This window comes from Schistocerca cancellata, chromosome 5 (genome assembly GCF_023864275.1).
Source record: "Schistocerca cancellata isolate TAMUIC-IGC-003103 chromosome 5, iqSchCanc2.1, whole genome shotgun sequence".
NCBI lineage: Eukaryota > Metazoa > Arthropoda > Insecta > Orthoptera > Acrididae > Schistocerca > Schistocerca cancellata.
The window spans coordinates 575,699,570-575,714,977 of NC_064630.1; the positions used below are offsets into that span (position 1 = coordinate 575,699,570).

Here is a 15,408-nt window from a genome sequence, read left to right on the forward strand (position 1 = left end):
TGATCTGGACTCACAGTGAAGAAGAACTCCAGAATTTCCACTCCTACCTCAACTCCTTTGGTTCCGTCAGATTCACCTGGTCCTACTCCAAATCCCATGCCACTTTCCTTGACATTGACCTCCATCAGTCCAATGGCCAGCTTCACACGTCCGTCCACATCAAACCCACCAACAAGCAACAGTACCTCCATTATGACAGCTGCCACCCATTCCACATCAAACGGTCACTTCCCTACAGCCTAGGTCTTCGTGGCAAACGAATCTGCTCCAGTCCGGAATCCCTGAACCATTACACCGACAAGCTGAAAACAGCTTTCGCATCCCACAACTACCCTTCCGACCTGGTACAGAAGCAAATAACCGGAGCCACTTCCTCATCCCCTCAAACCCAGAACCTCCCACAGAAGAACCACAAAAGTGCCCCACTTGTGACAGGATACCTTCCGGGACTGGATCAGACTCTGAATATGGCTCTCCAGCAGGGATACGGCTTCCTCAAATCCTGCCCTGAAATGAGATCCATCCTTCACTAAATCCTCCCCACTTCACCAAGAGTGTCTTTCCGCCGTCCACCTAACCTTCGTAACCTCTTAGTTCATCCCTATGAAATCCCCAAACCAACTTCCCTACCCTCTGGCTCCTACCCTTGTAACTGCCCCCGGTGTAAAACCTGTCCCATGCACCCTCCCACCCACCACCTACTCCAGTCCTGTAACCCGGAAGGTGTACAGGATCAAAGGCAGGGCCACGTGTGAAAGCACCCACGTGATTTACCAACTGACCTGCCTACACTGTGAAGCTTTCTATGTGGGAATGACCAGCAACAAACTGTCCATTCACATGAACGGACACAGGCAGACAGTGTTTGTTGGTAATGAGGATCACCCTGTGGCAAAACATGCCTTCTACATCTACATCTACATTTATACTCCGCAAGCCACCCAACGGTGTGTGGCGGAGGGCACTTTACATGCCACTGTCATTACCTCCCTTTCCTGTTCCAGTCGCGTATGGTTCGCGGGAAGAACGACTGTCTGAAAGCCTCTGTGCGCGCTCTAATCTCTCTAATTTTACATTCGTGATCTCCTCGGGAGGTATAAGTAGGGGGAAGCAATATATTCGATACCTCATTCAGAAACGCACCCTCTCGAAACCTGGCGAGCAAGCTACACCGCGAAGCAGAGCGCCTCTCTTGCAGAGTCTGCCACTTGAGTTTGTTAAACATCTCCGTAACGCTATCACGGTTACCAAATAACCCCGTGACGAAACGCGCCGCTCTTCTTTGAATCTTCTCTATCTCCTCCGTCAACCCGATCTGGTACGGATCCGACACTGATGAGCAATACTCAAGTATAGGTCGAACGAGTGTTTTGTAAGCTACCTCCTTTGTTGATGGACTACATTTTCTAAGGACTCTCCCAATGAATCTCAACCTGGTACCCGCCTCACCAACAATTAATTTTATATGATCATTCCACTTCAAATCGTTCCGCACGCATACTCCCAGATATTTTACAGAAGTAACTGCTACCAGAGAAGTAACTGCTACCAGAGGCCTCTGTACTTCCGTCCCGACTGACATCTCTGCTCAAACGCTTTGCCTTTACAAATGTCTGCTTGTGTCTTGTATGTGTGGATGGATATGTGTGTGTGTGCGCGCGCGATTGTATACCTGTCCTTTTTTCCCCCTAAGGTAAGTCTTTCCGCTCCCGGGATTGGAATGACTCCTTACCCTCTCCCTTAAAACCCATATCCTTTTGTCTTTCCTTCTCCTTCCCTCTTTCCTGACGAGGCAACCGTTGGTTGCGAAAGCTAGATTTTGTGTGTATGTTTGTGTGTCTATCGACCTGCCAGCGCTTTTGTTTGGTAAGACTATATATATGCCAACTGACCTGCCTACACTGTGAAGCTTTCTATGTGGGAATGACCAGCAACAAACTGTCCATTCACATGACATATATATATATATATATAAAAAGAAAGATGATGAGACTTACCAAACAAAAGCGCTGGCAGGTCAATAGACACACAAACAAACACAAACATACACACAAAATTCTAGCTTTCGCAACCAACGGTTGCCTCGTCAGGAAAGAGGGAAGGAGAGGGAAAGACAAAAGGATTTGGGTTTTAAGGGAGATTACGTTAAGTGTGATGCTATAAAAATTCATAAAAACTAATTTATTTTAGATATTAGGCCTACTTCTCATCAGCTGTATGTTGCTGTAAAATGTGGAAATTAAAAATAACTTATAATTGACAAAAGAACATGTTTTATGCTTCTGTAATTAATAAATACAAAATGAAAACTTAAAATAAATAAATAAATAAACACAGGAAGATGAATACCTGAGATCAGACCTAAATTCAGTTAGTAATTACTATTATTTACAAATACGCATCCTATTAGTGCACTTCTTCATACTTCGAACTAATCAGTCTGTTGCACATCAACATTTCTGAACTGGATAACTTATATGTTTGCCCTGTAGCAGTTTGAGGGTTCACGATTGCCACTACTTCCCTACTGCTTATGGAAAGAATGTCTGGATGACTCGGAAATGTAAAAAATGGTGGTGGTCCATGTGGATGTAAGAAACTAACTGTGATTTCATCCTTCTCCTGATCCCCCCCCCCCCCCCCCCCTAATACAGGTTAACGACCAGTGTCCATTATAATCACAAGCAATATATCTTTTTATGTCTTTGAACGGTACTGTATCACTGTCAGAAACTGTCACCAGTTCAATTTTACTATCATCAGAGTTTAAATACACTTTTGTTATTATTTTGTCCTTGCTAAAAGGAATAAAAGTGTGGTTTTTGTGTCCCTACAATTTTGCGGCATTTCTCAAATCTCTTTTGGAAAGTTGATTGTTGACTAGCAACAAATGAATGTCGTCTAAGCGATTTTAATTTATCAAAAAAAAAAAATCAATAAAGTTGTCACATGATTTTATGATTGTTTCTAGAGACGTGTGATCAACGGAAACCCATTGCTGGTAAGTTATATTATCAATATCATTAATATTCAACAAATCTTGTAGACATGTCTTAAATGTTTGTGGGCCAGGGCAGAATTTACATTCACAAAAATGACAAGCAGGTAATGACAGATTACATACAACTCTTGAAATGCAGTCTTTGTAAGTTTTTATTGGATTATCTTCATCATTTGTCAGCTGAGGAATGTTACATCCAGTCAGCATGAGTTGGAAGTTTTGATGGGTAGTACACACACAGAGACACTATGTGTACCACTACATCCAGCTAAAACAAAATTTTTGGGACGTAGATCTGCAAACTTCGAAAATCCAATGTGGAGCTCTGGATAGTTGTCTTTAAAGTTCACGTAAATTTCTTTCAAATTATTTAAAACTAGCCGTTTTTGTACTTGCAGTTTTTCTCCGTTATCTCTCACAAGCGCAAAATCTTTTGTCCCAGGCATTGCCCTGCTTATCTCATCAGAACAATAAAAGTTTCTAACAAAAGCAGCAGTTGTTTGATCAAGAGTCTTGCCAGGTTTTGGGTTTGGTGAAGACAAAATTCCCTTGGCCTTCATCAAATCTTTTACTCTTCGAGCCATGTAATTTGTTACATTAAATTCATCTTGAAGCTTCTTAACACTCCAGCTTTTACATAAAATGGTAAGAATTTCCATCTGTTTACTTTGAGATGTACATGTACGAAATTTATCTTTTAGCTGACTGGTCATCTCAGATTCTGCATGATCATGTACCTCTTCTTCTTTTTTGGAAGGAAGCAGTAATACCTTTGTTGGACTTGTTGAAGTTAATTTAATTAGTTTTTCCTTAGGATATTTTGCTTCACACAGTTGTTTCTTCTTAATTGGCGATTCACCAACGGACTGCAAAGAAGCATTCAACCTTTCTAAGGCCTCACTTGCTGCAATGTCTTGTACGTCACTATCACATAAAACCTTTTCACTTTCTTGTTTCACCACAGAATACAGTAGATCATCATCATTTTCTGAGCTAGACGTATCACAAATTTCTACTCTTGCAATTTTCTTACGGCAGTTGTCACACACTTTTTGATTTAAAGTTAAGAAAGGTTTTCTTGCTATCATCCATTGTGAAACAGGGCGTAAGTTTTTCTTGTGGCCCTTTTCATTAAATGGATTACAGCACAAAGCTGAAATTTTAGGCATTTTATATTTCTCAAGTGAACAAACTAATTTAAAAACATGTTTTTGAAGTAGAATGCCCCAGCTTTCTATATTCAATACTACACAATATTACTTCTCTATTATTTCACTTTCTGTATAAAAAAAAAAAAAAAGAATTCATTATGTTAATAGTATGCAAACATTAACTGGTTGTAGGCATACAAACTTACAGACTCTTGTGAGGTTTGTACAAAAGTACCTTTAAGCTAGATTCTAAACACATTTCAGAGTTAATCACATAATTTCACTACACCTGCCTCACAACAAAAGAATTTGTGGGTCACTTTCAACAATAGGTGAAAGTTGCTGACAATATTAACCAGAAATAAAATACTGAATAAATTGCAGATAGTAACACTAAAGAATAATTTTATATATAATCTTTAAAATGAGAGAGAGCTGCTTTTTTTTTTTCTTTTCCCCCCCGTGGTTTTACAGCTATTAATAAACAGTTTAATATTAAGTTTAATAAGCAGTTATTCGTTTCAAAAGTACAATGTGTGGATCATTTAACAAAATCTAACACTGTAATATTGTCATGTGTAGCAAAATAATAGAAATTCACCTATCTGACTGTGATTTTGGAGAATCGTGGTAAACATAAAATTGCTTTTGATAGTGATTGGTTCTAGCTTAATTACAACATGAGTTATAAAGAAAACAACATTGTTCCGCGAGTCAAAAATTTGTCATTTTTTCAATATTTGAAAGTCCATTACTCGGTAACTTTTTATCAGAAAAATGTGAAAAAATTAATTTGTGGTACTATTTATGAGTACTATAGGCATACTTAATTTCATTTAAATCCAAGAGGGTAAGGTTGAAAACGATAGTTTCATTTGTTGATTTGACGTGGAATGACCCCAAAACGACATTTGAAAGTGCATGGATATCTATAATATATCAATAATTAGGCTTCTACTATACAGTTACTCATGTAGCAAGCTTTGGGATCACTTTATATTGTTTCTTAAGAAACAATTCTTGCTTCACCAGCATGATTTTTTACTAAATGGAGTTATGCAGTTTTTATTGCCAACTATCAATATGGAAACACCATGAAAAAGACATGCTTGAACTGCAGTGCAGATGCTAGCCAAGCCTGTAGATGGCACTGTTGTATTTAGTCATTTATCACACCCGTGAAATGCCCTCAATATGTTGTTAAGTATTAGATGTGGCCAGAACAGTGTTTGGTGTGGCTGTGGGTGCTTTGTGTCAATGCTCATGTGGTGGGTGCTTCCATAATCAAGGGAGTCAAAGCGTTTGGGATTTCAAAGGAAACTGTAGTGGCGATTTACAATATGTATATAGAGAAATCTGAAAGATTTCATCCACTCTGTCAAAATGCAGACAGAAGTATGTGTTGAGTGAAAACAGTCATTAAAGGGGATTGTGACAAATAAGGGAAAGTCACTCATGAACATTATCAGCACCAAAACAGCATGAATATCAAGCTTTATACGCTGGGAATGGTAGGGCAAGCTGGAATTCCAGAGCCATTTATCAGTGATGCACATGCCAATAACAGGACAGTGTGGTGCTGAAGCCATAAAACCAGGACTATGATGTAATCAAGGAATATAATTTGGCTGGATGATACTTTTTTCACATTGTTTCCACCATTGGGCAGCCAGATCATGGTATTCCACAGTTACTCTGTAATACTGCCAAGGATTATGTCAGCAGTTTGGCTGACCAGATCTGGCCCACAGTACAATGTTCTCCAATGGTGATGCTGTTTTCAAAGACAACAGGTTCCCTGTCCACACATCTCTCATCACCCAGGACTTGTTCTGTGAGCACAACCATGCCGTGTCTCTCCTGGCCACCAGTCACTAGACCTCAATATTACTGAGCCTTTGTGGTTTATTCTGGAGAAAAGGGTGCATAATTGTTAACCACCTCAATCAGCATTACCTGAGGAGGTCACTATTTTGCAGGAAGAATGGTGTAAGTCATACAAGACCTGTATTTATCCATTCCAAGACAACTGGAATCTTGGAATGCCAATAGTTTTCCTACGCTAGACATGGTAAGGCGTTTTTCATATCTCCATAATTTTCTCCACAAACCGACCCCCGACCCCCCCTTTTATGCCTACACACAATATCTATAGCATTTTTTTAATGGTACAAATGTTGCTAATAAAATTTATTTTGTTTTTACTTGTGGCCAGCATTCAAAAAATGTGGCACATTTCTTACAAAATACTGTCACACTTAAATTCTTTAAGTGAAACAAACTGCAACTTTCATCTGAGATGTGAACTGCATAGACTGTTTTATGCATCACTAATCACACATTACAATATTGTACACTTTCTCAATGAGGTCATTTATGGCTGATGTTCTGAGACGTACTTCAGAAGGATAACTAAGCCACATTTGAATCGAGTTCCCTGTCTTAAGAACTGAAAATGAAGGAGCACCTTTCACACAGTCTGTTCTCTAATTTTATCATATCAATGCTAACTTGTGTCAGACAAAAAATGTCACCTTGCCCACTCACGACTTTACCATACAATTCTAGAATCTGCCTCCTTGAACATCACACTGAATCACATGTAGAGTAACTTAATCCCAATCCCTTGGAAATAATCCTCACAGGTATTCTCATTTGTGCAATCAACATAATTTTGTTATTGTACATTAAGTACCGTAACATCTGCAACTCTTGCTGTATCAGTACCGAAAGCTTGTTAAAATCCAATCTCCATTGCACTGCACATCTACAATTTTTGTATGTTAGCCTCTTTCTCAAAATACTGTACTCCTACAGCTCTATGCTTTTCTATGGGTCTCACTTTCTTACCTGAGAAGCTTAAAAGTAAACTTTTTGTGAAAGCAAATATTGCCCCACTTCTAATCAAGGCTGTTCTGAAAGGATTTATACTTCTAGTCCTATGATGAATTGTGAAATTGTCCTTACCTGATGCAATGGCTGGTGCATTAGAGTAGTTGAGTGATGTTGCTGATGTGGTGGTATAGCAGGAATAAACAGATGAGGTGTGTACGCTCCACTAGGAGCTATTGGTGTGCTCTGACTGCCAGGCAAGTTGAATGGCGGTGGTGTACCAGAATGGAATCCTTGTTTATCATATGACTACAAAACAAAAATCAGATCATCAAACCAACTGACACTCTGGTTTTTAAAAGAGTAAAAGATTTTTTTTTTATTTCATACAAAAAAAAAATAAAAACTTGTCTTTGACTTACATTAACTTTCCCTATAGCAACATGTGATTTGCCATACATTGTTGCACTCAGATCTGCACCAGAGGACCCTGTTGAACCAGTGTTTGCACCCACTCCAGTCTTACTCTGTGACTGACTACCAGCAACATAGCCAGTTTTACTATAGTCTTGATTCTGCGTCAACCCATCATAGCCAGACGCATAACCAGACCCGTATGTACCAGGCTTAGGATACTGTGATGTCGTCGTCGTACCATGTGCATTTGTGGCAGGTGGCATCTGTTCAAGCACAATGAAAGCAAAAAGTGTCACAATGTGTTTCAACTTTCCAAGAATGTTTCAGAACATTGGTAGATGACAGCAAATTACCAGACAGTCTCCACAAACATACAATATTAAAGTGTGTTTAATGACAGTATAATAATAAACCAAAATCTTAAAAATGAAAATGAGTGAATAAAAGTCACAAGAGTGCTAAAGGAAGATGTTCAGAACTGTGTTCAAATCACACATGCGACACTATCGAGACATTTTCCTTAAATAATTTATTAATCAAGTATGGAATATTACTAACGATGGCCTGAGACTGTACTAGGTAGCAAGCCTGCTAGGTTTTCAAATTAACTATTCCACTATCATAAAGAAACTTGATTTTTACAGAGGTCTTCTGACTACAAGTCACATTAACTACTTTTATCTTTAGTTTGCAACTATCATCAACTCATAAATTTCCGTCATCTGCAATACTGAATGAAGCAGTTATCCAGAACCAAAAAGAAAGACGTTTGCAACGAAGGATCACACCAGGAAAAAGCAGACATTCACTTTGCAGATCAGTTTGTTCTACAAATTTCACTGTGCCACAATAAAACTCACAAGCTCAAAATTTACTTTATTTATTGTAACTGTATCAGTGTTTCTCTTTCCTGTGTTCTATACAATGTTTAAAAAAATTAGGAACAGAAATAATAATACAGACCTGATATATGGCTGGAGTCCCGTACTGGAAGCTGCCAGGCATCATGCCACCACCATAGAAGTATGCATAACCAGGAGGCAGGGCAGATGGGTTTAACATCGGCTGCTGATGTGCCTGTGTTGCATTCTGCAAAATTAGTAACTCAAAATTGCCTATTTCACACGTTACGACACGTCAATTCACACAAATATTAGGAAATTTATTTTGATAAACATGGCAGTTTTCCAGGATAATATAAGTTTAATAATTCTTTAATGTGTTCATCACTGTACTTAAGTTACATTTAAATAGGAACCAAATAATTGCTTAACCAATATTTAGGACGATAATTTAATTTCTCCAAATTAAAAAGGAGTATCTACGGACTACAATATCAATAAAAAGAGAGAACCAAAACACTGTACACAAAAGGAAAAAAAAAGACATAATTGTAGCAGAAGTGCCTAGTCACTAATGGCATACTTACGAGACACATAACATGTGCGTTTATGAATGAACAATACTGTTGTGAAGTGTGATAAAACTGCCTTTCAATTATACAAAACGAAGCACACACAACCATAAAAAGCAAGCAACAAGTTAATAAAAGGAATACAATGGTGTATGAAATTTTTCTTGCTGGTACTTATCTCAAAAACATTAATTATTTAGGGTCTCTGAAATAAATCTAATCAACCATCCCCCTAAATTTGTTATAGTAAAGTTTTGATACAGAACATAAACACTTAATAAAAATTTCATTCTTCCCACAACCAAGAACATCACTTCTCCCCACTCCAAGGTAAGCTGCAAAGTGTAGTACGTAAAAAAAATTACACAATGAGACAAGTACACCATCAAATCTGCATAGTGATTAGTTCTCCACCTTGAAAAGTAAAACTTGAACCACAGAGTAATGTAATACATGGAACCAAATCAATGTTTCATCTTAAATGTGGATGCACATGCAATAACCAAAATATATTCTGTCCAAACTGTAACTTACTAACTTGCATTTCTCCACTTGCTCCTGTAGTGAAGGAACATATATACCAGTGTTCTACAAACAATGTGAAAATGCAGGAAGTTGTATAACGCATGCAAGTAGTAACACAAACTAAGCTAGTCATACTAGGATGAACTTGCATATGAAATAGCATTAGGAGAATTGGTTTGTTGTTAAGTGAAGCACAAAAGGATGCACAGCAACATATCATCAATACTCCGGCCAAGGCAAAGTGAATGACAAGTCTGGGAAATCAGTTACTGTGATAATGTTGCAAAAGTGAGTGAACGTACATATGTGTGTGTGTGTGTGTGTGGGGGGGGGGGGGGGTGTTCTCGTGAAAAAACGACTATGCAGAGCTGCACAGCTTTAACAAAGCCTTCATTGCTTAATGAATTAATTATTTCTACGGAATGCTATTCATAAGTGCTTACTTCAACAAAGTCATTAATGGATTCAAAGTTTGTGGTTGTTACATAAGTCAGGCAAAGTGAAAAAGCAATCAAAAAACCATCACAAAATGACCTTTGAGACAATTTTTGTTGTAACATAGATTAGAGAAATTGAACTGGAAGGGAAGTAACAAGTTAGGCAACTCTCATGGTGCCATTTGTTGTGTGCACTGAAAAGTATCAATTTGAGACAAAGTTGTTAACAAAAATCTTAGGTGATTATTCCCTTATATTGTGTGTGAGAGTACCTACATATATTACTCTTCACGAATGGCATACTGCGAGCCTTCTCCCACTGAGTGGTTTGACAAATATATAGCACATGGATCCAAAATAGATTACACATTAGATTGTAGCTCATCATGACTCATTCTTATCTAAATATTCCCAATAACTGTTAACTGCACATGCAATCTTCCTGTGCCCAAATCCTAAAGCCAGAAGTGTGTACTGCACAGTTACTTTTAACTCTGATGTATCTATAATTTTAAAGCACTGATTGCCAAATAGGGTTTGTCATATATTCTTGAGTTCTACACACAGCATTTCTCATCTGTAGGGTATTAACTGTCATGAAATGAGACAGTGTGCATTCTCAGTCTAAAGTACCAACAAGCTTGAAACACAAAAGAAAACCTTATCCATCTAATTTATAATGAAACTATTAGTTATTAAATGTTTTCTAAAGCTCCTCATTATTCCATTCTGGATTGTGAAGCTGGATAGTACATTTCCAAAACAAGATGACAGCAACTTTAAGTGGGAGAATGAGAAAACAGTTGCAAATAGCACACTGTTTGTATAAACCTCCGGTGTTTTGATTTTGTCATGAACAACTACAAAGTAATTTGGTCCATGCCGGAAGTAACTTTCATATCTGGTGTACCAGACTTTACCTACAAAACCTCCAAATTTTCACTACAACCTTTACTGTTCTATTGCACAGAAAGCCAAACAGACTGAGCACAAGCTATAAAAACCATATCAAGTTAACTACTAGTGTTTTCTTGAAACATAACAGCATAAAACAATTAAGGAGGTATTATTTTGCTGCTTACCTGCTGTGAAAGTGTTGAAGGTACAGGTGACGCATTGTTGTCACCTCGTGTGTACCTGCCATCTGACATTGAATACGCTACACTAGCAAGGCCACCTTCCCTCCCCGTAGAGAGGCTCGTCGGCGCCTGGAAGCTCATGTCATAATAGCCAGGGGCCTATAAAAAGTACACCTTTATTTACACACAGTCTCCTTCCAAAATGTCTACACGAAGGAACATTAAAACGTGAAAACTACAAACATCTGGAAAGTGAGGGGGAGGGAGAAATATTTCTCCCACCAGTGCACAGAAGATGGCACAAATTTATGGAAATGACCTACAAATATCTGAAATCAAATGGACATAAAATCTGGAAAGTATTAAAGGGATCATGTTATCCTGCACTGAATTATGTGGCAATATTTGAACCGATCTCAGCTTGTTGAGTTTATATTTCCAAAATATTCTCTTCTTGTTTTCACAAATTTACAACTATAAATTTTTCATTGGTCGTTCTACAATTTTAATGTGAAAAACACTGTTTAATATGCAAGGAAAATTAAGTTAAGTAGTTTCTATTTATGTTGCCGAGTTACCTTGTCAATTTCTTACAAAAACAAATGGTACTGATTAAAAAAAAAATGAATTAGGTGAACAGCATTATCATCATTGTGTTGGATAAAGAATGAGCTTGTTGGGATGGAACAACTGTGCAATTGTGACAACAAAACTTACAAGCAAAATTTGAAGTTTTAAGTTATGTAACAACCCTAAATGTATATTAAAGGAAATAATATGAAGTGGAAGATGCATAGTGATGAACTTCAGGTTTTGATGTCTTGAACGTCAGCATTTTATGATATGCAAAATGCCTGGCTTTACCCTAGTTGTTGCTGTTTTATCAGCAGACATACAGATGTTTTACACCAGTGGTCATCTAACTTTGGTCCACAGGCCGCATATGGCACAAACCAAGTATTCGTGGGGCCTTTGGTTCTCAGCTATACTTTATACTACAATAATATTCACCTAACAGCCATCGGTTGAATCCAAAAACTCGAACATGTGTTGAGGGCTTCCAAAGAGTTAACCTTTATGCTCAGTTGTTGTGGTGGTCTTCAGTCCTGAGACTGGTTTGATGCAGCTCTCCATGCTACTCTATCCTGTGCAAGCCTCTTCATCTCCCGGTACCTACTGCAGCCTACATCCTTCTGAATCTGCTTAGTGTATCCACCTCTTGGTCTCCCTCTGATGTTTACCCTCCACACTGCCCTCCAGTACTGAATTGGTGATCCCTTGATGCCTCAGAACATGTCCTACCAACCGATCCCTTCTTCTAGTCAAGTTGTACCACAAACTCCTCTTTTCCCCAATTCTATTCAATACCTCCTCATTAGTTATGTGATCTACCCATCTAATCTTCAGCATTCTTCTGGAGCACCACATTTTGAAAGCTTCTACTCTCTTCTTGCCTAAACTATTTATCATCCATGTTTCACTTCCATACATGGCTACACTCCATACAAATACTTTCAGAAACGACTTCCTGACACTTAAATCTATACTCTATGTTAACAAATTTCTCTTCTTCAGAAACGCTTTCCTTGCCATTGCCAGTCTACATATTATATCCTCTCTACTTCGACCATCATCAGTTATTTTGCTCCCCAAATAGCAAAACTCCTTTACTACTTTAAGTGTCTCATTTCCTAATCTAATTCCCGCAGCATCACCTCACTTAATTCGAATACATTCCATTATCCTCGTTTTGTTTTTGTTGATGTTCAGTAACAAATAAAAATACTTGCAGAAATAGTGATATTTTAATATGCACTTTATAAAATTAAGGTTGAAGATGTGCGAGGGGAAATGTTTTATCATTTGACTGAGTCACTGAAGTGAGTACAGTACAACTGACATTTGGCTGAAACTGGCCGATTTGGTTGTGGTGACACATGCACCTGTAGCATGACTTGACATCTAGGTTATGTTGAAGTGCAGCAGTTTGGTTGTAATTTGGCAAAGTAGACAAATGTAAATACCAAATAAAGGTTGTGGTAACTGACTGACATGTATGGTAGCCTAATATTTACATTTGCATCACAGTACTTACTTGTGGCAAGGAACATAAAATTAAATTAAGGTTGTGATAGTCCAACAAAATGAGTAGAAGATAAATTACATTTGTGACTGTTGCATACCGCAAAGGGCCTTTAAATGTAAATGCAGTTACTGTTATTGATCAATTAATCATCTGCTCACAGAGAAAACACAACATTTTGTCACGCAACTACAGTATCACAACTTTGGGGTTGCTGAAGGTGGCAGTAGTGTGAAACCCTTAACATAGCTGGTATATTGGGAACCAATAACATACTAATTTATCTAAGTTATCAACTGATACCAAGGTTGGTACCTATGTGGCCTGAGGCGCTGACACTCGTCAGTATTGGCTCTCAAGCAAAAATGTTTGACAACCACTGTTTTACACTGTCAAGAAAAATATATCAATTGCACTGCGTTTTGTGTTAGCCTGAAGCAATAAAAAGAAACAATTTTTGAAAAACACATTCTCCTGTGTAAAATCCTGGTTAAATAGAAAAAAAACTAATTTTCTCTCTTATATTAAAAAAAATCCTTAAGGAACTTAAGGAATGGAGAAACAAAGTGTGTCCTTGTGAAGCAGCTACACCTTTGCATAACTGGATGTTCTGTAACGTATTTGTGAAAGGTCATACTGAATGAGATGTCAAGACAACTATCATAGTTCTTTTGCTATTTAAACAGCTGCTCCCTGTATTTAGTGTAGAATATGTGTGGCATGAAAATAGTTCTTTCTCTCTTTTATTGTTTCATGTATTACAGTTCCCATCAGAAATTCTGTACATGTACCTCCGGGAAGGAAGTCTGTTTAGACCAATCGCAGCTGAAGAAAATCAATTTTTGTCCTCATGGGTTAGATAAAGCCGAGGAAAATATTAATTCAATAGTAGTAATCTGCGAGTGTTTGTTGCAAAGTTCAGAGTTAGTCTTAGTTAACAACAGCAATAAAGCTCAAAGGATTAGGCATAGGAAACCTGGAGAAGCCTGATGGTAACAGCTATAAAATGATCAGTTAAAAAAAGTAAAGACACAAAAGAAGAAAACTATTAGACATGTCTATTGCCAAGAGAAGTACAATTTTACTGCACACAAAACACTATTCATTCTATGAGTATCAATACACGCCAGTCAATAAATAATACTGAGAGAGTAAACAGTGGGTACAGTGGAGGGAGGAGGGAGGAAGGAGTCAGAACTAATTGATGATACTGCCACAAGAAGGCAAAAGCACTACTTCTAGCTTACCTGTAAATGTATGTGTACCCTAACACCAAGACTTCTGTTTGATGCCTTATGGTCTTCAGTGTAGCCTTATGTATCCACCTTCTGGATATTTTCTGTTGTCTACCCACCTTCAGTTAGGTCATTGTTTCAATCTTTTCTGATCTTGGAATCCAAGGAAGAACTTCCTTGATTCACCTACTGCCCATTCCACCAGGCTAAATGCTGTCCAACACCCCCCCCCCCCCCCCAAAAAAATTCTTTGCTGTTACAATCACATCTTTAACCGAAGTCAGTTCTTTGAACCATTTGCTTGTTTTCCTGCCCCTCTTTGAAAATTTCCCAACATTCATTATTCTGCTCCTTGCTGAACAACACTCATGTTTTGAAAGTTACGCACATTAAAAATGTATGTCTCACTGCCACAACTTTTCAGACACACCAAAATCTTGGACCTGAAAATTCTACATAGTTTACTAAAAAAATAACCCAGAAATTTCTATTCTTCTGTTTATTTCTTTTTATGTTCATGCAGCAGCCAAATTCCAACTAAAAACAAAAACTTATCACGGACAATTTCCTTTTCATTATTATTACAGTTGATTCACAGTCCAGCTTTCAAAATAACTATATTAAGTTCAGCCATTTGTTGCTGAGGTGAATCACTAAGAAGTGATGCAGACTATACTTCTTGCTGTATGAACATTAATATTTCATCCCATTCATTTCAGAAGTAGTGTGTGGGAAATGCTTTTACAATTCTCTGGGAGCTCCAATATGCATAATTTTATCTGCTCATCATTTGGGATAGATACGTATGGGAATGAAGAATATTAGTAGTTTGTCGAAAGGTGATTATTGAAATTTTCTAAGACTGGTCTTGTGAGATGTATTGCACCTTTCTTGGGATGTTTGCCAGGTAAGATTTTTTAAACATTTTTGTACAGAAGCATAGGTCATCCTCATGTTTCATACGCCAAACTGCAGTTTCTTAGTGTCCTAACAACGAATCAGAATATTTTCAAAGTTGTCTCAAACCTAGTTAGATATCTAATAGGAATGAATTTTGTTTAGGAAGTGTTCATGTGACAGTGAATTAAACACCTTTCAAAATTCTAGGCATTTTGTATCAAACTGGCACTGGTGATATAGTGTGTGAAGAATGAGACACAAGATTTGTATAAGAGAAATTTTCGGGAGCCATGATGATTTGTACGGAGAAGTTTAAATCATCTTTTCTCTTTCA

The 15,408-nt window shown here is 37.7% G+C and overlaps 1 protein-coding gene across 1 annotated transcript in view; it reads right to left on the reverse strand.

Annotated features, from left to right (window-relative positions):
- Positions 1-15,408, reverse strand: part of LOC126189023 (protein lingerer) — a 133,544-nt gene that overhangs the window by 40,068 nt on the left and 78,068 nt on the right. The window contains 4 exon segments of the mRNA XM_049930846.1: positions 7,120-7,293; positions 7,407-7,664; positions 8,365-8,490; positions 10,860-11,015. Coding sequence (XP_049786803.1) covers positions 7,120-7,293; positions 7,407-7,664; positions 8,365-8,490; positions 10,860-11,015 — 714 coding nt within the window.